The following is a 25,472-nucleotide window of genomic DNA, read 5'->3' on the forward strand; positions in this document are numbered from 1 at the left end:
GCTAACTATGGGCCTGTCAGTCTGACATCAATCCGAGGAAAGATAATGGAGTGAAAGATACAGGACCTGATTAATAAAGAATTAAAGGAGGATAATGTAATTAGTGCCAATTAATATGCATTTATAAAAAACAGTTCCTGTCAAATTAACTTGACTTTTTTAGGAGATTACAAGTTTGGTTGATAAAGGTGGCAGTAGTTTGATGTAATAGACTTCTGTAAGGCATTTGACTTATTACTGCGTGACATTTTGATTAAAAACTAGACAGATATAAAATGAATATGGCACACTTATATGGACTGAAGACTGGCTGGCTGGCAGGCCTCAAAATGTAACTGTAAATGGGGAATCAAACAAGTGTTTCTCTAGTGGGGTCCAGCAATCTGGATCACTTGGTAAACTGGGCTCAAGCAAACAATGTGCATTTTAATAGGATTAAATGTGAGTGTGTACATACAGGAACAATGAACGTAGGCCACATGTACAGGACGGGGAACTATCCCTGGAAGCAGGGACTCTGAAAAAGATTTGGGGGTCATGATGGATAATCAGCGGAACATCAGCGCCCAGTGCGATGCTATGGAGAAACGGGCTAATGCCATCCTGGGATCCATAAACAGGGGAATTTCCAGTAGGAGCAGAGAGGTTATTTGACCTCTGTATATGGCGCTGGTGCAACCACTGCTGGAATCCTGGGTCCAGTTCTGGGGCCCACAGTTCCAGAAGGATTTTAATAAATTGGAGAGGGGTCAGAGAAGAGCCATGAGAACGATTAAAGGATTAGAAAACCTGCCTTATAGTGATAGATAGAGCCCTTGAGTCTATTTAGCTTAAAGAGAAGGTTAAGGGGTGACTTGATCACAGTCTCTAAGTGCCTACATGGGGAATAAATATTTGATAATACGTGCTTCAGTCTAACAGAAAAAGCTATTACATGATTCAATGGCTGGAAGTTGAAGCTAGACAAATTCAGACAGGAAATAAGCTCTAAATTGTTAACAATGAGGGTAATTAACCATTGGAGCAATTTACCAAGGGTTGTGGTGGATTCTCCAGCACTGACAGTTTTTAAATGAAGATGGGATGTTTTTCTAAAAGCTCTGCTCTGGAAATTGTTTCGGGGCAAGTCTCTGGCCCGTGCCGTGCATGAGGTCAGCCTAGATGATCACAATAGTCCCTTCTGGCCTTGGAATCTATGAACCCCAGAGAGATGCTGCTCACCTGGAGTCCCTCCATCAGGGAACTTGGCTTCTCTGGGGCCCGGTAACTGGAAAAGTGGGAACAGGTAGCTGGTGTGCCAGTCACGGTCGAGGTTCGGGTTCAAGCCTGTCTGCTCGTTCCGGGGGGCATTCCGAGGGCTGTATTTGAAGCGCAGTTGATAATTAACCTACAAGGCAACAGAACGAGAAGGGCATTGGAGTCAGAAAAAAATTAGGGGATTGTGGAGGAGGCAACAGAGAATCAGAGCACGACAGAGCGCACCAGTGAGAAGAAAAGGGAGGTGCAGCTCGGAGCACCCCAAAAGACCACTGTGAGGCAGTCTTCCTCCAAAAGCATCACTACAGGCCTGCTGTCTCTGGCCTGGACAGTTGAAAGGATACCAGTCCCCCCATTCTGCATTTAGCACTGGGGGCGCTGTGCCGGGGAGTGCTGTCTTTCATATAGCTATCTGGGTACTTTGATGGCCCCCATCACTATGGTAACCTCGGTACTCTCCTCTGCCACCGTGGCACTAGGAAGTGCTCATGGCTCCTGGAGCTAGCCCAACATGGAAGCGTGAGCCGCTCGGTGCACCGTAACATTGTAACCAGGACACCCTCTCTCTCATGTCACATTGCGGCGGCCGTGGGGGTCACCACACAGCTCCGAGGAGCGCCGGCCTTTGTGACGGGGGAGGATGCTCACTTCTGAAAGGGCCTGGCCTGCAGATTCACTTACCTGCAGCGGCAAGGGGTCCTTGCTCTGATTGAAGCAGTGTTTGAAAACGAGGGCGGCCAGCACATTACCCGAGCGGTTATCGAACTTCACGTAGTCCTCAAACTCCCTCTCCGAAGGGAACCCTTGAGCTGCAGAGGAGGGAAATCCACGCAATGAGCTGCCTATGATGGGGGTGGGCTCTGCGGCTGTGAGGGAGCGCACTGGGATGTTTCCGAGCCAAGGGCTTTTGAGTTTCAGTCCTAACAGGCTGCATGGGGAGCATGGTGGGTAGTGGGATGATTTCCGAGCTCTGCTTTGATCAGAGACATTGGCTCCGTCTCCCACTTGAAGGCAGCTCCCAGTATGATGCTCCATCCCCACCCATGCCAGAAGTGCCAGCTCCTGATACCTAGGGGTTATGTTCTTCTCCTGTCACAAGAAAGGAAGCTCACCCTGTCCCCCAATACTTAAAGAAAAAACAACGGGAGAGTTTGGTTCATGCACAAGAAAGCCCAGCCACACTCAGACTCTTCTTAGGCAAGGCCTACCAATGGTTCTACCAACTCCGCCCCTCCTTTTGTGGCCAACAATGTCAGGACCCTCCCCAGAGCAGGCTCACCAAACCCATCACATGACAATGTGATTCTGGTCTGGGACAGCTCTTCTAGGGCTAGAAGGGCTCCCTCCAACAAGGCTCAGCCAGGGTAGGGAGTGAGGAACTTTGCATTGCTGCTGGCAAGCTGTAGCTAGTGTGTAGCTATCCAGAGAACTTCACTCGCCTGGGTAGAATCTGGCACCTTTTACTGGCATTAAACTAACTCAAGACCAGAACAAATCAAATGTTGGCTAAGGTGGAAGGTCTGGTACTGATCCCATCGAGTTTATGCTGTTAAAGGGATGCTGCAAACTTGGAAGCCTAAACAATATGAAAAGGGAGTTAAAAAGCAATTTCGGGATCCAGTCTTGAATCTCCCTGACAATTCCTATGGTTGCAAAAACCCCATTTCCCTATTTTTAAAGGTTTTTCTCTCCAGTGCTGGGTGAAAGACCCGTGCAAACTACAGGGAGATACAGATCATTAGAGCTGATGGAAAAGGGAATTTCCATTCCGTGGGAAATTCCAACATTCACTTGTTTGCCAAATTGGAATGAAAAGAAAATGTTCCACAAAATGAAACTTCCAAAATATTTCAGAAACACTCAAAATGACAACAAAATATTCTGATAAGGTCAGAAGATGTCACAACAGAACACAGGAGTGAAAATGAAGTAGTTCCATAATTTTCCATTGAAAATTTTGACAAAAGTGAAATGTTCCCGCAAAACATTTCCATTTAGCTGAATCAGCATTTTCCAACAGAAAATGTTTTCAGCTGGTTCTCCCTATCATAGGGGGAAACCAGAGAAACTGACTAGACAAAGAGCTGTCAAATGCACAAAATAAACAAGCAGCATAAAGGAGATTGCTAGTTTTTCTAATCTCCTTCTGTTAGTCTCTCTCAGGTACTACTTTGACAGGAGGTGAAAACTTCCAGAGAAGAAGTCTGGTTTTTAAGTGACTACTTTAATTACAATAGCAGAAGGCTCAGCTCTTAAGATGAAGCTAGCCACATCACTGTCACCTGATGCCTGCACTGGATTTTGAATTCTGGACACTAGAAATGTTTAACTAAGAGCAATTTCCATTCCCTTCTGAAGCTGCATCCAGGACACTTAAAACAGCCTCATCACAGATCCCAATTCAGCAAAGCACTTACGCACATGCTTAGCTTTAAAAGCATTTTAAAAGCATTAGGGGGAAGGGATAGCTCAGTGGTTTGAGCATTGGCCTGCTAAACCCAGGGTTGTGAGTTCAATCCTTGAGGGGGCCATTTAGGGATCTGGGGCAAAAATTGGGGACTGGTCCTGCTTTGAGCAGGGGGTTGGACTAGATGACCTCCTGAGGTCCCTTCCAACCCTGATATGCTATGATCTATGATCACTTAGGATAATCTCATCTCTCTTCAGCAAAGCGAACATGCTTAAATGCTTTTCTGCATAAGGCCATACGAAACGCGTGCCCACACACATGTACACACCAGTTTCTACACTTAAAAGACCTCCCTCCCCTCCAGGAACCCTCAGCCCATTCTAACCTTTGATATTGATGTGCAACGCCTTTTCCACCGCCTCCGCGATGCTCTTCACAGCAGTGCTGTTGGAGGGGATGTAAGCTAGCTCCCAGGGGTTGAGCTTCCGGTGATGGAAAAACCATGGCAGCTCGTCCACTGACTGGCTGGAGTAGATAGTGGCATTGGGGTGGCTGATCGAATGCACTCTGTTGCGGAGTGCAATGAGGATTGCGGCAAACAGCAACGGCAAGCACATTTCTATGACCGTTACCAAAATCTGTCGCTTCTGCAGGAGAAATGAGGGAAAACCAGTTAGATTGGGAGGCAGGGGATCAATTTAGCACTGGGAGGGAAATTACTGCTCACATACGCCAGTACTACACATAGTGAGTCCACTGCATTTCACTGTAGTCATAGCCAAAGGCAAAAGTGATGACCATTATTTGCATTGCATTGGCAGAGGGACCCCAATCAAACCAAGACCCAATTGTGCTAGATGCTGAACAGGCAAAGGGAAGAGACAATCCCGGCCTCCAAGATCTTGTCATCTGGGTTTTGTGGCATGAAGCACAGGGTGAACAAACCAAAAAGGCCTGGGGAGTTAATAGCGAAACAAGCCAGTTTGAATGAGGTTCAACAAGGATAAGTGCAGGGTCCTGCACTTAGGACGGAAGAACCCAATGCACAGCTACAGACTAGGGACCGAATGGCTAGGCAGCAGTTCTGCGGAAAAGGACCTAGAGGTGACAGTGGACGAGAAGCTGGATATGAGTCAACAGTCTGCCCTTGTTGCCAAGAAGGCCAATGGCATTTTGGGATGTATAAGTAGGGGCATAGCCAGCAGATCGAGGGACGTGATCGTTCCCCTCTATTCGACATTGGTGAGGCCTCATCTGGAGTACTGTATTCAGTTTTGGGCCCCGCACTACAAGAAGCATGTGGATAAATTGGAGAGAGTCCAGCAAAGGGCAACAAAAATGATTAGGGGTCTGGAACACATGACTTATGAGGAGAGGCTGAGGGAACTGGGATTGTTTAGTCTGCAGAAGAGAAGAATGAGGGGGGATTTGATAGCTGCTTTCAACTACTTGAAAGGGGGTTCCAAAGAGGATGGTTCTAGACTATTCTCAGTGGTAGAAGAGGACAGGACAAGGAGTAATGGTCTCAAGTTGCAGTGGGGGAGGTTTAGGTTGGATATTAGGAAAACCTTTTTCACTAGGAGGGTGGTGAAACACTGGAATGCGTTACCTAGGGAGGTGGTAGAATCGCCTTCCTTAGAAGTTTTTAAGGTCAGGCTTGACAAAGCCCTGGCTGGGATGATTTAATTGGGGATTGGTCCTGCTTTGAGCAGGGGGTTGGACTAGATGACCTCCCGAGGTCCCTTCCAACCCTGATATTCTATGATTCTATGAATCCTAGCAAGGTTTTGATATAGAGTCCTGATGGATGCAGGAGTACTCAACTCATGACACGTCATTCCCCACCCTCTTCACCTCTTGTGCACAGATAACCCTTCCTAGAGATAAGGGCAATTGCATGCAAGAAATAAACAGGAAATACATGGCTCTCCTGGCCATCTCTGGGCACTCCACAGATATCAAATTATGACACTGCATTCTTGCAAGGATGGAAAGGGGTGCTTGGTGATTTAGTACCACTGGGGTGAAGGACAGCAGCGTTACCCAATAGCTTAGGGCTGGGAGTGAAGAACAATAATGCATTCAAATGGAAAAAGGAGATGAATGGGGCAAGCGGAGCTGGCATTAAGTCAGAGCATAATAAGGTTAATTCTCCTCCTCCAGCAAAAAGAGGTCTTTATAAGCAGGTCAGCTCTGACACAGGGGGAAGGAGCACCTCCAACACCACTTCTTGCAGCTCCTCAGCAATTCCCTGGATTTATACATCAAAGCACGGAGTCTGATTAGATGATGAGATCTGACAGGTTCACAGCACAAAGTGGAATAGGTGCAGATTACAGCAGGGCATCAAGAATAGTGGGAATCTGACCAGCACAGAGCATGCCCAGCTGTGGGGCTATTCAGCAGCACTGGAATCTGACAGTACATCTGCAAAGTCACCTCGTTTGGTTTTAATGTAAATACTGGACAGTTTATAGTATAACAACACTACAGCAGCTCCAAGCATGACAGCCAATCACACCACATCTATAATGGTTAAGGCCACTTAGCTGTCAATCACTCAAACCCTAGATGCAACAACACTTTTACATAGAACTAGAGGTGCGGCATGCACCCCGTACAGCAGGGAGAATGCGCCTGAGTCCAAAGCCTCTGCCTCAGAAGTTAGCCTACACTGGAGTTTTAATATCAAGTGAACGGAGTTGACATTTAACTCGAGTTAACACATGTGAATGCACTAGTCTAGACACTCCACATCTCTGGCCACAAAGGTTGGTGGTAAACGGAGGGCTTCGTCCTGGAATAGGAAGCATGTAGACCAGGAGTGGCCAACCTGAGCCTGAGAAGGAGCCAGAATTTACCAATGTACATTGCCAAAGAGCCAGAGTCATAGATCAGCAGCCCTCAGCCGCCTATCCCTGACCCCACCCCCAGCACCTCCGCCCTCTGGCAACCTGGCGATCAGCACCTCCCACTCCTTCCTGCCTGCTGCAATCAGCTGTTTCACAGTGTACAGGAGGCTCTGGGATGGAGAGGGGAGGAGCAAGGGTGCAGCAGGCTCAGGGGAGGGGGTTTTGGGGTAAGGAGTGGAGTGGGGGCAGGGCCTGGGGTTGAGCAGTGGAAAGTTGGTGCCTGTAGCTCCAGCCCCAGAGAGTCAGCACCTACGCAAGGAGCCGCATATTAACTTCTGAAGGGCCGCATGCGGCTCCGGAGCCACCCCTAGTGTAGAATGTTCAGACATGATAACTAATAAGTTCATCGGCATTAAAACCTTAAGTGAAGTCATACCCAAAGAGTTTATAGTCTGGAGGCACAAGGCAGTAAAGCACAATACACAACAAGCCAAGTAGGGTGTTATTCCAGCCACAGAGTTTCCCTGAGTACATGGAATGCCCCATTGACAAGTGTTAATACTTGTACTTACCATGTCTATCGCTTTATGATTCCCAAGGCCATTCAAACATTACCCGCTACAGCCATCCCAGGAGGCAGCAAAGTATCATCACCCTCATTTTATAGATAGGGAAACTGAGGCACAGCACGATTAAGTGACTTGCCCAAGGTCACTCAGTAAATCAGTGACAGAGCTGAATTAAATGTAGAGTTCTTGGCCCATAGGCCCAGTTCCACTCTCAATCCACCAGACCATATCACCTCTTTAAGGCCTTCATCCCAGGCCAATTGAAGTCAGTGAGAATCATTCAATGGGCTTTGGATCAGATCCCCAATAGAGATGCTGCTTTAAGCATGAGGAGCAGCGGGAAAGGAGAAGTGAAGTTGGGACTGGGTAAAGGAACAGCAAGTCTAAGGAGGAGGAGAAGAGTTGATGTATAGATAGAAACAGGAGGGAATAGTTGCGCTGAGTCTTGAACATGAAGGAGAATGGAAGCCAGTAAGGGTATCTTAGGCTACATTTACACTTAAAACACGACCGCCACTGTAGCTTTTCAGCAACCGGAGGGGCTCACCAAAAGGTGGTAGCTAGTGCTGTCGACACAGGGACTTAGTTGGGCTTAAATCCAGCGCTCATGGATGTGGATTTTTCACACCCTGAGTGATGCAGCTGGGTCGGTCTAATTTTCTAATGTAGACGAGACCTGAGAAGGGGTGAAGAAAAAGACTGTAGGAATGAGATGATCTGGGGAGGGGGATAAGAATCTTGGCAGCAGCATTTAGGATATACTGAAGGGGAGGGGGAGGAAGGGCACAAAGGAGGTGACGGTGCACAGCATCATTATATTGGGTCGTGTCTTACAATGCTTAGAAGACGACAGGGAATCAGGACTTCACAGGTTCTACTCCCTGCTGTGCCACTACATTGCTATGGAACTTCATGCAAGTCACTTTGCCTCCATCTGCACATTGATAAAATTAGCAGAACATCTCAGAGGAGTATGGCCTCAGGGATAGAGCACTGGGACTCAGGAGACCTGGGTTCTAGTCCCATATCTGTCACCTGGCTGACCCTGAGCAAATTACTTTACTTCCCTGTGCCTCAGTTTCCCCCTTTATAAAGCACTTGGAGATCTACTGATGAAAAGTGCTATAGAAGAGTTTGATATTATTTATGTACTTCACTGGGGTAAGGGGAGGCTTAATAAAGGCTTGTGAAGTGCTTTGAGATCCAAAGATGGAAGGAAGATGTTATTACTCAATTTGTTGTACAACTGCTTGTTCAGGTGCCCCAGCCCCACCCCTGAACATCACCTGGAGCAGCCACCAAGCTGTTAAATCATCTCCAAACTGGTGCGCAATTTGTGTAACTGCTTCCAACAATCAGTTAATCTGGCCCACAAGTATATTGATTCACATTAGGAAGGATCACAATTTAAACCCAAGGACAGAATAGGGTTTGGTTTTCCTGTCAGAAGATTCATACTGATGCATTTCGCTATCCCTGTTGAAAGGATCGATGCACTGGAGTTGAACCTTGATACTTTCTTCATGGGTGTGTTTGTATTCCCCTCCCTCCACCTTTCATAGATTGTTTTCCTTCCTATAATGGCCGATTCCTCCTGGACCTATAACAAACAGGAGTGAATGCAGCAAGGCAGCCCACACAGGAGATTATCCCCCTTGCCTCCCATCCCTGTAGTACCTTCAGCACCTCACAAACATTAAAGGATTTTATTCTCACAGTGGGGAAGGATCACCCCATTCTTCAGATGGGGAGACAAGGCATTAAGTGACTTGAGCAAGGTCACACAGGGAAGTCTGTGGCAGAGCCAGGAATTGAGCCCAGGTGTCCCACTCCAGAGCCAAAAAGACCATACTTCCTTCCCACACGGTGATGCACACCCCTGGGGAGGGGAAGATGGTTACTGGGAGGGAGGGGGGTGCGAGGACCTGACTGGCTATGAATTATTTGTTGTTTCTTCAAAATACTGTTGATAAAGTAAGAATTCCTCTCCCTAGCAGAGTCCCCTGCTCCAGCTCCAGCCACTGCTACCTGCCTGGAGGAGCATGGCCTGCCCTGTGCAGAAGGGGTGGGGAGTCCATTCCAGCTCACCTGTCTTACCAGAGGCTGATGAGCCCCCATGGGAGGTAGAACCTCCCTGCCCACACAGGTTCTAGGACATGCATGCTGGGACAGCACTAAGGCCAGAAGAGGGCTGAGGCCTGTGAGCAATTCGGGGGCCCGCAGGGTGGCGGAAATAAGGAGAGGGGCGCAAACTGGCTGTCTAAGTCCTGCTGGGGCCAGCTGCCCGAAGCATATCCCAAGAGTAGAGGGGGACCTGGCCAGGATGGGCTTCCAGACCCAACGCATCCACGGAAATACTGTTTCTTAGAAAGAGGGAGGCTCACCTGGCATGTGAATCTCTGAAAGGGGTAGCATTTGGGGGACTGGCAACACAGCTAATCTTGCCTGATGCCCTTGGCATCCACCCACTGCTGCCAATGCATCTGGCCCATGTTTGATTCCCCTGTGTGAGCGGACAAGCTGCCCCTGCCCCCACACACATCTACCTGGGGCAGCTGCCTCACTTTGGCATTTACTGGCCATCAGCCTGCCAGTTTCTGTCCCTTTGGGGTTTGGGAATCAATGAAATAACTGACATGTCATGGGCTAGATTCAACCCTGGGGTAAACCTACTGCCGCCCCTGGAGTTACACCCAGTATGATCTGGCCCTGCATGATGGAGGAGTGTTTCAGAGGCCATGCTCAGAGTCAGCGTTGTGATTGTCTGATAGTTTTACAACATTCCCCTGGCAGGCAGGCTGCCTCCCAGGGCATCATCATTGTATTGACCCTCTAACTGCCTTCTGGACTTTGTCCAAAATCATCATCCGGCTCCATAAACAGAAGCCACGATACACTGCCAGTTGCAGGACTGCACGACTACAGAGCTCACTAGCTCAGGAGGCTACAGGGATGCGGCCATCTCTCAGCAGCAACCAGCGTCTCAGTTATCATTGTCTAGTTGCTAAGCCAGTCACATGGACCCAGCTCCACACACAGAACTAGCCCTCAGACAACAGCCATTTTAACTGGCCTGCTAATCACTTGCAAGTTTCATTTCTGCAATCAGAGCGACTTTCCCTGACTGGGAGGCCAGGGAGAAACACAGCCCTTTGGCTGATTCAGGCCTGCCAGGTTCCTATTAGAGGGAACTAAGCCCAGAGAGGCATTTCCCGAGTCTCTCAAGACACACATACAAACCCAGGACCAGGCGTGACCCACCCCCCGAAGATGTTTGCTTTGAGTACAATGTCTCTCATTCTGCAGGAACGTCTGAAGTACAAAGCTACATAACCAGGCCTGTGCTCTATCCACTAGACCATGCTGCCTCCCAGCACTAAGAACAACAGATGAGGAAAGTGAAGCAAGTACAAAATGAAGTCCCCTCATTCAGGCCGCTGGCTCCAGCCCTCCATGTTGTGGTAAGGCCGTCAGGATAAGACACTAGCTGCATCCCCGTAGTCCAGCGGTCTCCAACCTTTTTTATGCCCAAGATCACTTTTTGAGTCTAAGGACAACCCAAGATCTACCCTGCTCCTTCCCCAAAGCCCTGCCCTGCTCACTCCATCCTGCCCTATCTCCGTCGTTCGCTCTCCCCCACCCTCACTCACTTTCACCGGGCTGGGACCGAGGGGTTCGCAGTGTGGGAGGGGGCTCTGGACTGAGCCTGGGGCAGGGCGTGAGGGGTACAAGCTCTAGGAGGGAGTTTGGGTGCAGGAGGGGGCTCTGGCAGAGTGTTGGGGGTGTAGGAGGGGGTGCAGAGTGTGGCTCTGGGAAGGGGGTCAGGGCTAGGGTGCAGGAAGGGGTTTGGAATGCTGGACTCTGGGAGGGGGCTCAGGGTGGGGCTTGGGATGCAGGAGGGGGCTCAGGGTGACGGCTCCAGGATGGGGCTCAGGGATGGGGGTTGGAGTGCTGCCTCCCACCATGCAGCACTTACCTCCGGTGGCTCCCGGAAGGGGCCAATGCGCCCCTGTGGCAGGGGGCCATGTGGCTCTGCACGCTGCTCCTCTGTAAGCACTGCCCCCGCAGATCTCCCGGCCAATGGGAGCTGCAGGGACGGTGCTTGCAGAGAGGAGCCACATGCAGAGAGAGACCCCTGCTCCCCACCCTCGGGGCTGCACTGGCTGCTTCCAGGAATGGCACGGGGCCGGGGTAGGCAGGGAATCTGTCTTAGCAGTAGCCACACTGTGCCGCCGGAGATCGCGATCATCTGGGAAACCCTCTAGGATTGACCAGTTGATTGCGATCGACCAGTTGGTGACCACTGCCATAGTGCCGAGGAGTCCTCATCACAGACCAGTGAGTTTGTGATTACTTCAAACATGTAGTGCTGATCTGCAACTGTTTCATGGTTTTTAAATTGTAAAAACAAGCTACAGATTCCACCCCCACTGCGGGGGCAGGCTCCGTGCCTCTGCATATCTGGGTGGTGAGTCACAGGAGAATAGGAAAGGTGGTTCCTTTCCTATTTAGAAAAGGTTCAGGGCCGGGGTAGGCAGTATTTATTAAGTGGTTCGGGACCATTTAGAAAAGCTGGACGAGCGCAAGTCCATGGGGCCGGATGCGCTGCATCCAAGAGTGCTAAAGGAGTTGGTGGATGTGATTGCAGAGCCATTGGCCATTATCTTTCAAAACTCATGGCGATCGGGGGAGGTCCCAGACGACTGGAAAAAGGCTAATGTAGTGCCCATCTTTAAACAAGGGAAAGAGGAGAATCCTGGGAACTACAGGCCAGTCAGCCTCACCTCAGTCCCTGGAAAAATCATGGAGCAGGTCCTCAAGTAATCAATTCTGAAGCACTTAGAGGAGAGGAAAGTGATCAGAAACAGTCAGCATGGATTCACCAAGGCCAAGTCATGCCTGACTAATTGCCTTCTATGACGAGACAACTGGCTCTGTGGATGAGGGGAAAGCAGTGGACGTGTTGTTCCTTGACTTTAGCAAAGCTTTTGACACGGTCTCCCACAGTATTCTTGCCAGTAAGTTAAAGAAGTGTGGGCTGGATGAATGGACTATAAGGTGGATAGAAAGCTGGCTAGATTGTCAGGCTCAACGGGTAGTGATCAATGGTTCCATGTCTAGTTGGCAGCTGGTATCAAGTGGAGTACCCCAAGGGTCCTCAGGCCAGTTTTGTTCAATATCCTCATTAAAGATCTGGAGGATGGTGTGGATTGCACCCTCAGCAAGTTTGCAGATGACACTAAACTGGGAGGAGAGGTAGATATGCTGGAGGGTAGGGACAGGATACAGAGGGCCCTAGACAAATTAGAGGACTGGGCCAAAAGAAATCTGATGAGGTTCAACAAGGACAAATGCAGAGTCCTGCACTTAGGATGAAGAATCCCTTGCACTGCTACAGACTAGGGACCGAATGGCTAGGCAGCAGTTCTACAGAAAAGGACCTAGGGGTTACAGTGGACGAGAAGCTGGATATATGAGTCAGTGTGCTGTTGTTGCCAAGAAGGCCAATGGCATTTTGGGATGTATAAGTAGGGGCATTGCCAGCAGATCAAGGGACGTGATCGTTCCCCTCTATTCGACATTGGTGAGGCCTCATCTGGAGTACTGTGTCCAGTTTTGGGCCCCACACTACAAGAAGGATGTGGAAAAATTGCAAAACGTTCAACGGAGGGCAACAAAAATGATTAAGGGACTGGAACACATGACTTATGAGGAGAGGCTGAGGGAACTGGGATTGTTTAGTCTGCAGAAGAGAAGAATGAGGGGGGATTTGATAGCTGCTTTCAACTACCTGAAAGGGGGTTCCAAAGAGGATGGATCTAGACTCTTCTCAGTGGTAGCAGACGACAGAACGAGGAGTAACGATCTCAAGTTGCAGTGGGGGAGGTTTAGATTGGATATTAGGAAAAACTTTTCACTAGGAGGCTGGTGAAACACTGGAATGCGTTACCTAGGGCGGTGGTGGAATCTCCTTCCTTAGAAGTTTTTAAGGTCAGGATTGACAAAGCCCTGGCTGGGATGATTTAGTTGGGGATTGATCCTGCTTTGAGCAGGGGGTTGGACTAGATGACCTCCTGAGGTCCCTTCCAACCCTGATATTCTATGATTCTATGTGGCCCCAAATCAGCAAGAGGCCAAAGGAGCTAAGCGCCGTTTGAGCTGCTGTCTGATGGATGGCCCATTAACCCTTCGCTCATCAGTCAGCCTGAAGGAGCTTACGCTTCTCATTGCTGCCCAGTTTGTAGAAACATAGCTGGGCTGACAGGGTGCTCCATCAAGGAAGAGACAGGCTCTGTGCTGCTGAATCAGGCCTCTTGAATGGAGCCAGATCTAACCCAACCTGCCTTCCCCTCCTGCTGGTCCAGTGCCTCACCTCAATCCTAAGAGGCAGGCAGCTTTGTCAGCGAGGGGCAGAGCTGAATCGGCACCGAGCCGTTCGTACTCAAGAGGCAGGCAGCAGCCAAGGCCAGATGGGTGGAAAGCCAGAGGTCCTCTCCCTCTTTCAACAGCCACTGCAGGGTCTATCTGGATAGTGGCGAGGTGGGGCCGGGCCTCGCATTCACTCTTCTCCCAACATGAGCTCCAAGGGTTACAGTGCCAAGAACCATTCTTAGAGTTACCAACATGTCTAGACATGGACAGACTCATGCTCCCCCTCTACTGCCTTCCCATGGACCAGCTCTATCGGAATGTTCTGTCTGAAGAGGTGATACAGAAGCAACAACAAAGAGACTTTTAGTGAGATGAATCTTTCTACAGGATCATTGGGTTAGCCGCTTCCCCCAGCCAGTGCCCCTTTCAATCATTGAATGAAACACCCTGTCACCTAACCAATCCCAGTGCTCTCCACCTAGTGCTGCTTCCCCAATGCCCACACACAGCAGGGTTGTGGGAGAGAGTTGCAATGAGAGGGTAGTAGGTGGAGAACAGGGATTGGGAGTATGGGCCATGCACAAAAAAAAAAAAAATACACGCCCCTGGTGAGCTTGGTAAGCAGCTTCCATTCAGTGCTCTGCTCTGCCTGGAGCACACACAGCGTTCGGGAGCAAAGCAGGATGGAACACGGATCAGATGCCCTGGGCAACATGCCAGCTGGGTGGGTGTGGGCTGCATGCCAGATGGATAGAGTCCCTCCCCTCCCCAAAAATAAAAGCAACTGAGAGATCGGGCATTTAAAATAGTGCTCCCTGATTAGTATTTCAGCGGCTGGAAACTAACGAATGTCAAATTCGAAGTGTCTGAAAGGCTGAAAGAAACAAGCCAGCATCCAGCTGCCCTGGTCTCGCGGCTTAGCCTTGCAGAGCTAATAAATTCAATGACCAGCTGACAGCTAGATTGTGTACCCCAGACTGTATTTGGAGCAGATTGCAAAGAACCAAAAAAATCAACAGGCAGCCCTGATTTAACTGACAAGGATTGGTAAATGGGGGATGGGGGGAAGGGGCATGACAAAAAACCAAAACCACCCCGCCTCCCTCATGCATACACTCAAACAAATCCAGAGAAGTTCTCCTCTCGATGATGTCCTGCCCTAACGACTAAGGTTCATTGGAGCTTGAAGACATATCAGGAGGGTCTTGAGAAGTGACTTCATTTGAAGCATCGTACATTAGATGGCTAAAGCCATGATTCGCTTAGCCTCATCTTCACAATCATCTATTCTCCTCCGCACAGAAAGCCCAGCGTGAAAGTACCTGCAAAATGTAGTTCTTCCAGAGAAGCAACCCAAACTGCCTTAACACGACCATTCTTCAATCGAAAGGGGAGAGTCACCTCTTTCCTGGACTCTAGAAGAAAAGAGCAGTCAGCAGTGAGTGAAATGTACAAAAGAAACCCAGGATCATCTATCATGGAGATGGCCATTTGGAAGAGCCCACACATGGGTTTCTTTTGCTGATTCTGTTTGATCTGCCCATATCTAGTTCTTAGGATGACCCCATCTTGCCCCTTCTCCTATCTGTTGTAGGATCTGTACAGCACAAGTAACAGCAGGGCAAACTTCCCCCACTCTACCCTGCCATTGTGCTTCAAAGCTGGCCCAAAGGAACTACCTCTTGGAAAGAGGGAGGGAGGAGCTCATGCTTTATAGCCCATTTGATTTTTGGCCACAAGTGAGATTCCCAGTAAGGTGCTCAGTTATGGTGGGCTTCTCAGGCAAAAACGACTTATCTACCAGGAACTCACCTGGGGCCACCAGCTCATTTCACATCACACAGCTCCCTGAACAGCCAGCACATGGGAACGGCTTTGGGTCTAGCCTGGTTTCTTTTAGCAATGGATCCAACTCTTCAGGGAATGGGGAAGTCTTATTTTTACAGCCTGGATTTTCAAATGTGTTTAAGTGAATTATGCACACAAGTCCCATTGGACTTTCACTGCAGGATCTTGGGTGCCCAAGTCACTTAGGTGACTTTGAAAACTCCCACTCATAAGCGTGCAAAGCCCTTTCCAGGGGCAAAGCTACATCAGATAGGTTGATAAATTACTAGGTCCTTGCCTCAAAGAGCTTACAGTCTCCAGCCGCCATACCAGAGACAGCATTACCACCACCAGGAGCAGACGAGAGACACATTCTGAGGTTAGCCCCACTAGACCTCCCAGAGCAGAAGGCTTGGAAAACTTGGACCCGAGGGGCGGATCTGTTCCATGTGTAGAGGAGATATGTCTGAAGAGGGCAAAAGACTGTTAGGAGAAGCCTGAATGCAGGCTAAGGTAGAATTATCAGTAACAACGTAGGAAAGGCAGGAGCATTCAATAAGGAGAGGGATGGGGCATAAGAAGAAATGAGGCCAGCTACAGAGCTGGGTGCTTTAAAGGTCAGTATTTGTGCAGTGCTTTGAACGCTTACAGCTCTCGGTAAGTTATATATTACAGCGGTCTCACCAGCAGCAACTGCCACACAATAGGTAACAATTTTTATTCTAACCTTCTGTTTCCACATGTACAAGTAGCTTTCCAAAGCAGTCAGCTTTTGGGCTGACATTTTCCAGGCTTGGTCTCATACAAGTTCACCTGAGGCAAAATTTGAGAAAAACTCGTTTGGCTGCAGAACAATAGGACGACGAGCTCACACACTCCTTCCTCCCACTGTAAAAAGCAGCTCTCTTTCCCCCACCTTAGGGCTTAGTTCAAAACAGCTGAAATTGTTCCCATCATTGCACCCACACAGAGCCCCAGTGAAGTCAACTGGATTCTACCTGTGCAAGATCAGGGCTCTGGTGTCTCAATAGGTCTTAATGAGCAGCATATGCTTGGCAAAGTTTGGGGAGGGGAGGTGTCAAGGTTCCTTCCCCACTCTGAACTCTAGGGTACAGATGTAGGGACCTGCATGAAAGACCCCCTAAGCTTATTCTTACCAGCTTAGGTTAAGACGCTGCCACCACCAAAGTGTTACACAAAGAACAGGGGAAGTGCCCACTTGGAAACGTCTCCCCCCCAGAATATCCCCCCAAGCTCTAGACCCCCTTTCCTGGGAAAGGCTTGACAAGAATCCTCACCAATTTCTACAGGTGAACACAGACCCAAACCCTTGGATCTTAAGAACAATGAAAAAGCAATCAGGTTCTCAAAAGAAAAGAAAAAGTAAAAGAATCACCTCTGTAAAATCAGGATGGTAAATACCTTACAGGGTAATCAGATTCAAAACATAGAGAATCCCTCTAGGCAAAACCTTAAGTTACAAAAAGACACAAAAACAGGAATATACATTCCATTCAGCACAGCCTATTTTATCAGCCATTTAAACAAAACAGAAGCTAATGCATATCTAACTAGATTGCTTACTAACTCTTTACAGGAGTTCTGACCTGCATTCCTGCTCCGGTCCCGGCAAAAGCATCACACAGACCGAGAGAACCCTTTGTCGTCCCCACCCTCCAACTCTGAAAGTATCTTGTCTCCTCATTGATCATTTTGGTCAGGTGCCAGCGAGGTTGTCTTAGCTTGTTAACCCTTTACAGGTGAAAGGATTTTTCCTCTGGCCAGGAGGGATTTAAAGGTGTTTACCCTTCCCTTTATATTTATGACAGGGGGCATGAAGGCATGTTCTGTGCATGCACGTGTGTGGTGGGGAGAATGGTTCTGAACAGTCATGAATGTTTGAAAATGCAGCACTGAGTGTACATATGTACAGCAAAAAGTTGTGCTAAGCTGTTGGCCACCTACAGAGCCAGCTCACTTGCTAATGGAGACAATGGCAGTGCATTTGTTGGTGTCTTTAGTCAGAGCAGAATCAGGCTCACACAGGCAGACACAATATACAACCCTGACCCCACAGTCGGATCCAAGTGGGCAGAGCCTCATGGAGCCCTAGTAACTTCACCTAAACAGGGAAAACTGATTAGAAAGGAAAAACCTGACCTGACAGAGAACTGTCCAAGGCTGAGAGTAAACAACCAGAAAAAAGTAGGGAAATCCTTTTCCTTCCCTACTCTGTTTTATTTACAAAGACTAGAACAGTAGGAAAAACATGCAGTGTTCACTCTGCCACGCTCCACAAACAAACAAATATGTGTAGCATAATGTTAAGTAGAGCCCTGCAAATCTGTGGATAACCTCATGGCTGTCCATGTTTGTAGATCGCGGATGGGTGCAGCTACACATTTTATATCTCGAGCCCTGCAAATCTGCAGGTATCTGCTTTATACCCACAGACCATGTTTGCGGATTGCAGAGCAGATGCAGATACAATGTGTATCTGCACAGGGCTCTAATGTTAAGTTTTGATGACCCTGATTTTTAGATTAGCCTGAACTGGACCTCCCCCATGGGACACAATTTGCATAAGCTAATCATTAGAGAAGAGATACTGGGAATTATAAAACTAACAAAAGCATCTGTTGTAAACTCTAGTGGCCTGTTTGTAGCATTAAGCAACTCCTGCTTTGGCTGAAGTCAGAAGAGCTACAGAAAAGAATCCTGGCCATTGCTGTTAACAACAACAAATAACCATAAAGAAAGAGTCCAAAGGGAAGTCAAACCAGAGCACACTTTAGATCATAAGACATCTCAGCACGCAATTAGCAGGTGCTATTAGAGACTTAGACATCCGAGTGGCCTAAATTACACTTAATATCGTAATTGAATGCACAAAAAGGGAGGTCACCATTTAAAAGTCTGGCCCTATAACTCCAAAACAAGGTATAATTGTGTATCATTACACACTGTGCTGAATACACCCTATACCACACTGCAAATCCTAGGAATGCTGAGCATATCCTTACAGGCTAAGCATTGAAAAAACAAACAACATTAGAGGAAAGATTACCTTTGGTAAGGCAGCGAAATATACCAGGCGAGTGACCCTGTGAGAGAGAATTAAAAATGCAACAAAAGCCTTAGAGAGACAGCATCATCTTAAAAGCCGTACTTCTGTTCATGTGTTTTAACCACCATTGTTTCAGGCAAACCTTATTCCGAGAACTGAAATACCGAGAACTGAAATAAATGGGGGGGGGGGGAGGAGGGGGAAGTCTTTATGTTGTGTATTCAGCAATGTGTCTCTAGCCAGTTTTAACCACGTCCCCTGTTCCTAGGAGTCTTTCACACGTCGAAGGTATTTTTTATGGCATGGGAACGAGAGCTTGGCACAACCTCCGAAAATTGGAAGACATGAAGTGACTTTTTACCCACTATGTTGAAACTGATCCGATCCCAAGTTGGGGTCCCTTTAACTTCTGGAATTTCCAGGCTTCCGAGTATTTGGTTTTGCAACCTCAGCACTGCATTAACAATATGTCATCTTATTTCACTATTACAGGTGAGGACAAGAACAATGGTGGGGAGCTATGTAGAGACCTGAAGGGAGGTGTGTGGGAGAAAGATCAGTATTTGGATTGCATCTCTGACCTTCAACTCGTCTTGAAAGATTCTCTCTCTCTACTTTTCATTCCAATCACTTCCCCATTATTTTGGCCACTGCACTAAGAAACTTCCTCATGGGAAAAGAAAATCTCCACCCCAGAGAGAGATGAGCTGTGATTTTACCCTCTTGTATTGCCGATTGATATTGCTCCTCTGGGGTAGGAAAAATTTCCCCGTACAGGCAGGTTTTTCTACACTTTTTGTACTTGGAGCTGAAACATCAGAGTTTTCTAAAAGCTTCAGGGCAAACAATGGACTTTTCCATCTCCCACTCCCAGGGCCCAAGCACCAGGTGCTGGCACACTGCACGCTAAGGACTTGATTGGTGTTTACCCAAAAAAATGTCAAGGCCTCTTGCGCAAACATGGCTTAAGTATGCTACAAACAGTAGGAGTCCCAGGAGCTTTGATGTCTGGCTATTCAGCCTAACGCTAGGTCAGCAGCTGGCATAGCCCTTGCCACCGGCTTATGAACAAGGCTGCCTTTGTCCCTGGCTCCCTTAGAGGAGATGGGAGTAGTGAAGGAAGCAAGTGGAAGCAAATCATGGGTAAGATCTGGGAGACACATCTGCCTCAATGTTCTGGGATGGAACAAGGGCAGCTGCTTCCTTCCCATCCACCCCTGTAATTCCCCTGAAGCCAGGAGGGAGGTTCAATGTAGCTACAGTCATGGCTCTCAGATGCCCAGGTCACTAGTACATCATGGCTCCAGAGGCTTGGGCTGCTGAATAGGAATGCTCGATTTGCCACAGGCCCCCGATGTTCCTTCCACAGCAGCAGACAGTACCTGATGCTTCAGAAGAAGACAAGAAGCTACTGTAACACCCCCAGCTAAGCATGAAATGCAATTCATGGATACTGGGGGAGAACACAGGGGGATGCATCCTTTCTGACCCCTTCTGGCAGTCATTTCATGCTTAGAAACACAAGATTTAATCACCCTTCTCTTAGCAAGCCCAACCGGTGGTAATAAGTTTTAAAGACTTAAAGTTGAGACAGACTGTACCCCTGTATTCACCCCTCACATACCACTGTAATGATCTTTGTACAAAGTATGCCTTGGTAGGTATCACTTGAAAACTCATTGTCATAAATATAAAGGGAAGGGTAAACCCCTTTGAAATCCCTCCTGGCCAGGGGAAAGCTCCTCTCACCTGTAAAGGGTTAAGAAGCTAAAGGTAACCTCGCTGGCACCTGACCAAAATGACCAATGAGGAGACAAGATACTTTCAAAAGCTGGGAGGAGGGAGAGAAACAAAGGGTCTGTCTGTAGTCGTCTTGGCCGGGGACAGAACAGGAATGGAGTCTTAGAACTTTTAGTAAGTAATCTAGCTAGGTATGTGTTAGATTATGATTTCTTTAAATGGCTGAGAAAAGAATTGTGCTGAATAGAATAACTATTTCTGTCTGTGTATCTTTTTTGTAACTTAAGGTTTTGCCTAGAGGGGTTCTCTATGTTTTTGAATCTAATTACCCTGTAAGATATATACCATCCTGATTTTACAGGGGGGATTTCTTTATTTCTATTTACTTCTATTTTTTATTAAAAGTCTTCTTGTAAAACACTGAATGCTTTTTCATTGTTCTCAGATCCAAGGGTTTGGGTCTGTGGTCACCTATGCAAATTGGTGAGGCTTTTTACCAAACCTTGTCCAGGAAGTGGGGTGCAAGGTTTTGGGAAGTATTTTGGGGGGAAGGACGCGTCCAAACAGCTCTTCCCCAGTAACCAGTATTAGTTTGGTGGTGGTAGCGGCCATTCCAAGGATAACGGGGGTAATATTTTGTACCTTGGGGAAGTTTTGACCTAAGCTGGTAAAGATAAGCTTAGGAGGTTTTTCATGCAGGTCCCCACATCTGTACCCTAGAGTTCAGAGTGGGGGAGGAACCTTGACATGGTGGCACAGTGGTGGGATTAACCTGAAATCATTTTGAGATCCAGTTGAGATTTTTTTGAACTAGAAATACAGATTTTAAAAAGGAATTTTTAGGAAGTCCAGAAGGCAGCTTTGAAACTGAAAGCAGCTTGGTTTCTCTCTGCTTTGTGGCCAAGCAGAGACAAAAGGGGATTATCTTGTGAATTGCAGGTTTTCTTTGCCTGAAGGCAGGGTACTTAACTCCTGCAGGGAAATTCACAGTCTTCCAACCCAGAGGTTTTTTTTTTTTTCTTTTCTTCCTAAAAGTAAATAGGGGGTGTGTGCTCTACCCATTTGCCTGGAGACAAAAGTGGCAGGGTTTTTTTTTAGGATTTTGATTTTTTTTTTGTTTTACAAGGAGCACAGGTTTGAAAAGAAATTTTTTTTCTTCTTTGGGCTGGGTAAGCAGGTTTCCAAGTAGTTGGAGGTTTTTTGCTTTAATTTGGGCCCAGAGCAGAGACAAGGGAATTGTCTTTTTCTGTAGGCTGACAATCACTATCAGAGAATAGGTATTCTATTCCAGCACAGCAAAATTTTACAGCCAAGTTTTGTTTGTTTATTTCTGAACCTCGGGTGTAAAGTTAGTTAAAAACAGAGAGGTTAGAATGGGCAAATCCTCAGCTCGACTACAGCTGGAATTAGCCAAATTTCAGGCTGAGGAAAAACAAAGGGAACATGAAAGACAGATAGAACTCATGTGGCTGAAGGAGGAGGAGAAGGAAAAAGAGAGGAAGCATGTGGAGGAGATGGAGAGGATAAAGGCCCAGCAGAATATACCAACAAACCCTAGCAATCCTTCTCCAGGTACCACTTCCCATCCCAGAAAGTTCCCCACCTACAAGGCAGGTGATGATACTGAGGCCTTCTTAGAAAACTTCGAAAGGGCTGCCTTGGGTACAACATCTCTACTGACCAATACATGGTAGAGCTGAGGCCGCAGCTCAGTGGACCCTTAGCTGAGGTGGCAGCTGAAATGCCTAAAGAACACATGAACAAGTATGAACTGTTTAAATCCAAGGCGAGAGTCAGAATGGGGATAACACCCGAGCAGTCTCGTCGGAGGTTCAGAGCCCTAAGGTGGAAACCAGACATGTCATTTACCCGACATGCCTACCACATTGTAAAACATTGGGATGCCTGGATATCAGGAGCAAGTGTTGAATCTCCAGTAAATTTGCCCTTCCTAATGCAAATGGAACAATTCTTAGAGGGTGTTCCTGAGGAAATAGAAAGATACATCCTAGATGGGAAACCCAAAACTGTAATTGAGGCAGGAGAGATTGGAGCCAGATGGGTGGAGGTGGCAGAGAAGAAGAAAACTGGTCGCAGTTGGAGCGGAGACCAGAAGGGACCACCCCAGACCACACCCTATTACCGGGGGCCGCCCAAAGCCCCACCTACCTCCCAAAGAACCCTCCAGACCCCTTATCGTCCCACCACCCCGTTCTCCAGCAACCCTCCTCGCCCCAGTGACCCGTCAGCTGGACGATGTTTTAAGTGTAACGAGCTGGGGCATGTAAAGGCCAACTGCCCCAAGAACCCCAACAGATTACAGTTCATTGCACCGGAATCACACCAGAGGTCCACAGGCCCAGATACCTCCCAGATACCCTTGGAGTGGAGGGAAACTGTGAGTGTGGGTGGGAAGAAGGTCACCGCGTGGAGGGACACCGGAGCACAAGTGTCAGCTATCCATGCTTCCTTAGTGGACCCCAATTTAATCAACCCAGAGATCCAAGTGACGATTCAACCCTTCAAGTCCAACTCTTTCAATTTGCCTACAGCCAAGTTGCCTGTCCAGTACAAGGGCTGGTCAGGAATGTGGACTTTTGCAGTCTATGATGATTATCCCATCCCCATGCTGTTGGGGGAAGACTTGGCCAATCATGTGAAGCAGGCCAAGAGGGTGGGAATGGTCACCCGCAACCAGGCTAAACAAGCCGTGAGGCCTAGCTCTGTTCCGGAAACTTCTATCAGGACCCAGTCAGAGGTGATGGACCTGGACCCCAGGCCAATGTCTGCAACAGCAGTAGTGGATCCAGTCCCAGAGACCCAGACGGAACCAGTCCCAGAACCGGAACCAGCCGAACAACCAACACCAGACCCCGTGTCAGCACTGAATCCAGTACTTGCAACCTCAACACCAGAGGGCCCCACCGAACCTGAACTGGCAGCAGCTGATAACCCTACACAAGAGGCTTAGCCGGAGCCTGAATCCCAACATAGTGCACCAGCGGAGAGCGGTTCACAGTCAACAGAAACAGCTCCATCCCCTATATCGCTTCCAGAGGGACCAAGCCTAGGTCCACAATCCCATGAGGAACTGATGTCTCCAGCATCAAGGGAACAGTTCCAGACCGAACAGGAAGCAGATGAAAGCCTCCAGAGAGCTTGGACGGCGGCACGGAGCAACCCACCGCCTCTCAGCTCTTCTAATCGATCCAGGTTTGTTGTAGAAAGAGGACTTTTATACAAGGAAACTCTTTCTGGGGGACACCAGGAAGACTGGCATCCTCAGAGACAGTTGGTAGTTCCAACTAAATACCGGGCCAAGCTCTTGAGCTTAGCCCATGATCACCCTAGTGGCCATGCTGGGGTGAACAGGACCAAAGACCGTTTGGGGGGGTCATTCCACTGGGAGGGAATGGGCAAGGATGTTTCTACCTATGTCCAGTCTTGTGAGGTGTGCCAAAGAGTGGGAAAACCCCAAGACCAGGTCAAAGCTCCTCTCCAGCCACTCCCCATCATTAAAGTTCCATTTCAGCGAGTAGCTGTGGATATTCTGGGTCCTTTTCCGAAAAAGACACCCAGAGGAAAGCAGTACATACTGACTTTCATGGATTTTGCCACCCGATGGCCAGAAGCAGTAGCTCTAAGCAACACCAGGGCTAAAAGTGTGTGCCAGGCACTAGCAGACATTTTTGCCAGGGTAGGTTGGCCCTCCGACATCCTCACAGATGCAGGGACTAGTTTCCTGGCAGGAACTATGAAAAACCTTTGGGAAGCTCATGGGGTAAATCACTTGGTTGCCACTCCTTACCATCATCAAACAAATGGCATGGTGGAGAAGTTTAATGGAACTTTGGGGGCCATGATACGTAAATTCGTAAATGAGCACTCCAATGATTGGGACCTAGTATTGCAGCAGTTGCTCTTTGCCTACAGAGCTGTACCACATCCCAGTTTAGGGTTTTCCCCATTTGAACTTGTATATGGCCGTGAGGTTAAGGGGCCATTGCAGTTGGTGAAGCAGCAATGGGAGGGATTTACACCTTCTCCAGGAACTAACATTCTGGACTTTGTAACCAACCTACAAAACACCCTCCGAACCTCTTTAGCCCTTGCTAGAGAAAACTTACAGGATGCTCAAAAAGAGCAAAAAGCCTGGTATGATAAACATGCCAGAGAGCGTTCCTTCAAAGTAGGAGACCAGGTCATGGTCTTAAAGGCGCTCCAGGCCCATAAAATGGAAGCATCGTGGGAAGGGCCATTCGTGGTCCAGGAGCGCCTGGGAGCTGTTAATTATCTCATAGCATTCCCCACCTCCAACCGAAAGCCTAAGGTGTATCATATTAATTCTCTAAAGCCCTTTTATTCCAGAGAATTAAAGGTTTGTCAGTTTACAGCCCAGGGAGGAGACGACGCTGAGTGGCCTGAAGGTGTCTACTACGAAGGGAAATGTGCTGGTGGTGTGGAAGAGGTGAACCTCTCCATGACCCTTGGGCGTATGCAGCGACAGCAGATCCAGGAGCTGTGCACTAGCTACGCGCCAACGTTCTCAGCCACCCCAGGACTGACTGAACGGGCATACCACTCCATTGACACAGGTAATGCTCACCCAATTAGGGTCCAACCTTACCGGGTGTCTCCTCAAGCTAAAACTGCTATAGAACGGGAGATCCAGGATATGTTACAGATGGGTGTAATCCGCCCCTCTGAAAGTGCATGGGCATCTCCAGTGGTTCTAGTTCCCAAACCAGATGGGGAAATACGTTTTTGCGTGGACTACCGTAAGCTAAATGCTGTAACTCGCCCAGACAACTATCCCATGCCACGCACAGATGAACTATTAGAGAAACTGGGAAGGGCCCAGTTCATCTCTACCTTGGACTTAACCAAGGGGTACTGGCAGGTACCGCTAGATGAATCTGCCAAGGAAAGGTCAGCCTTCATCACACATCTCGGGCTGTATGAATTTAATGTACTCCCTTTCGGGCTGCGAAATGCACCCGCCACTTTCCAAAGACTTGTAGATGGTCTCCTAGCGGGATTAGGAGAATATGCAGTCGCCTACCTTGACGATGTGGCCATATTTTCGGATTCCTGGGCAGACCACCTGGAACATCTACAAAAAGTCCTTGAGCGCATAAGGGAGGCAGGACTAACTGTTAAGGCTAAGAAGTGTCAAATAGGCCTAAACAGAGTGACTTACCTTGGACACCAGGTGGGTCAAGGAACTATCAGCCCCCTACAGGCCAAAGTGGATGCTATCCAAAAGTGGCCTGTCCCAAAGTCAAAGAAACAGGTTCAATCCTTCTTAGGCTTGGCCGGTTATTACAGACGATTTGTACCGCACTACAGCCAAATCGCTGCCCCACTGACAGACCTAA

General features: G+C 48.2%; 1 protein-coding gene across 1 annotated transcript in view; it reads right to left on the reverse strand.

Annotated features, from left to right (window-relative positions):
- ABCA3 (ATP binding cassette subfamily A member 3) overlaps window positions 1–25,472 on the reverse strand; it is a 91,148-nt gene that overhangs the window by 51,737 nt on the left and 13,939 nt on the right. The window contains exons 2-5 of the mRNA XM_084642300.1: window positions 14,783–14,875; window positions 4,053–4,314; window positions 1,939–2,066; window positions 1,222–1,387 (exon numbers count right to left, since the gene is read on the reverse strand). Of these exons, the coding sequence (XP_084498426.1) occupies window positions 1,222–1,387; window positions 1,939–2,066; window positions 4,053–4,314; window positions 14,783–14,836 (610 nt within the window). The 5' untranslated portion in view covers window positions 14,837–14,875. The remainder of the gene's footprint in view (window positions 1–1,221; window positions 1,388–1,938; window positions 2,067–4,052; window positions 4,315–14,782; window positions 14,876–25,472) is intronic.

This window comes from Lepidochelys olivacea, assembly GCF_965140295.1.
Source record: "Lepidochelys olivacea isolate rLepOli2 genome assembly, chromosome: 10".
NCBI classification, from domain to species: domain Eukaryota; kingdom Metazoa; phylum Chordata; order Testudines; family Cheloniidae; genus Lepidochelys; species Lepidochelys olivacea.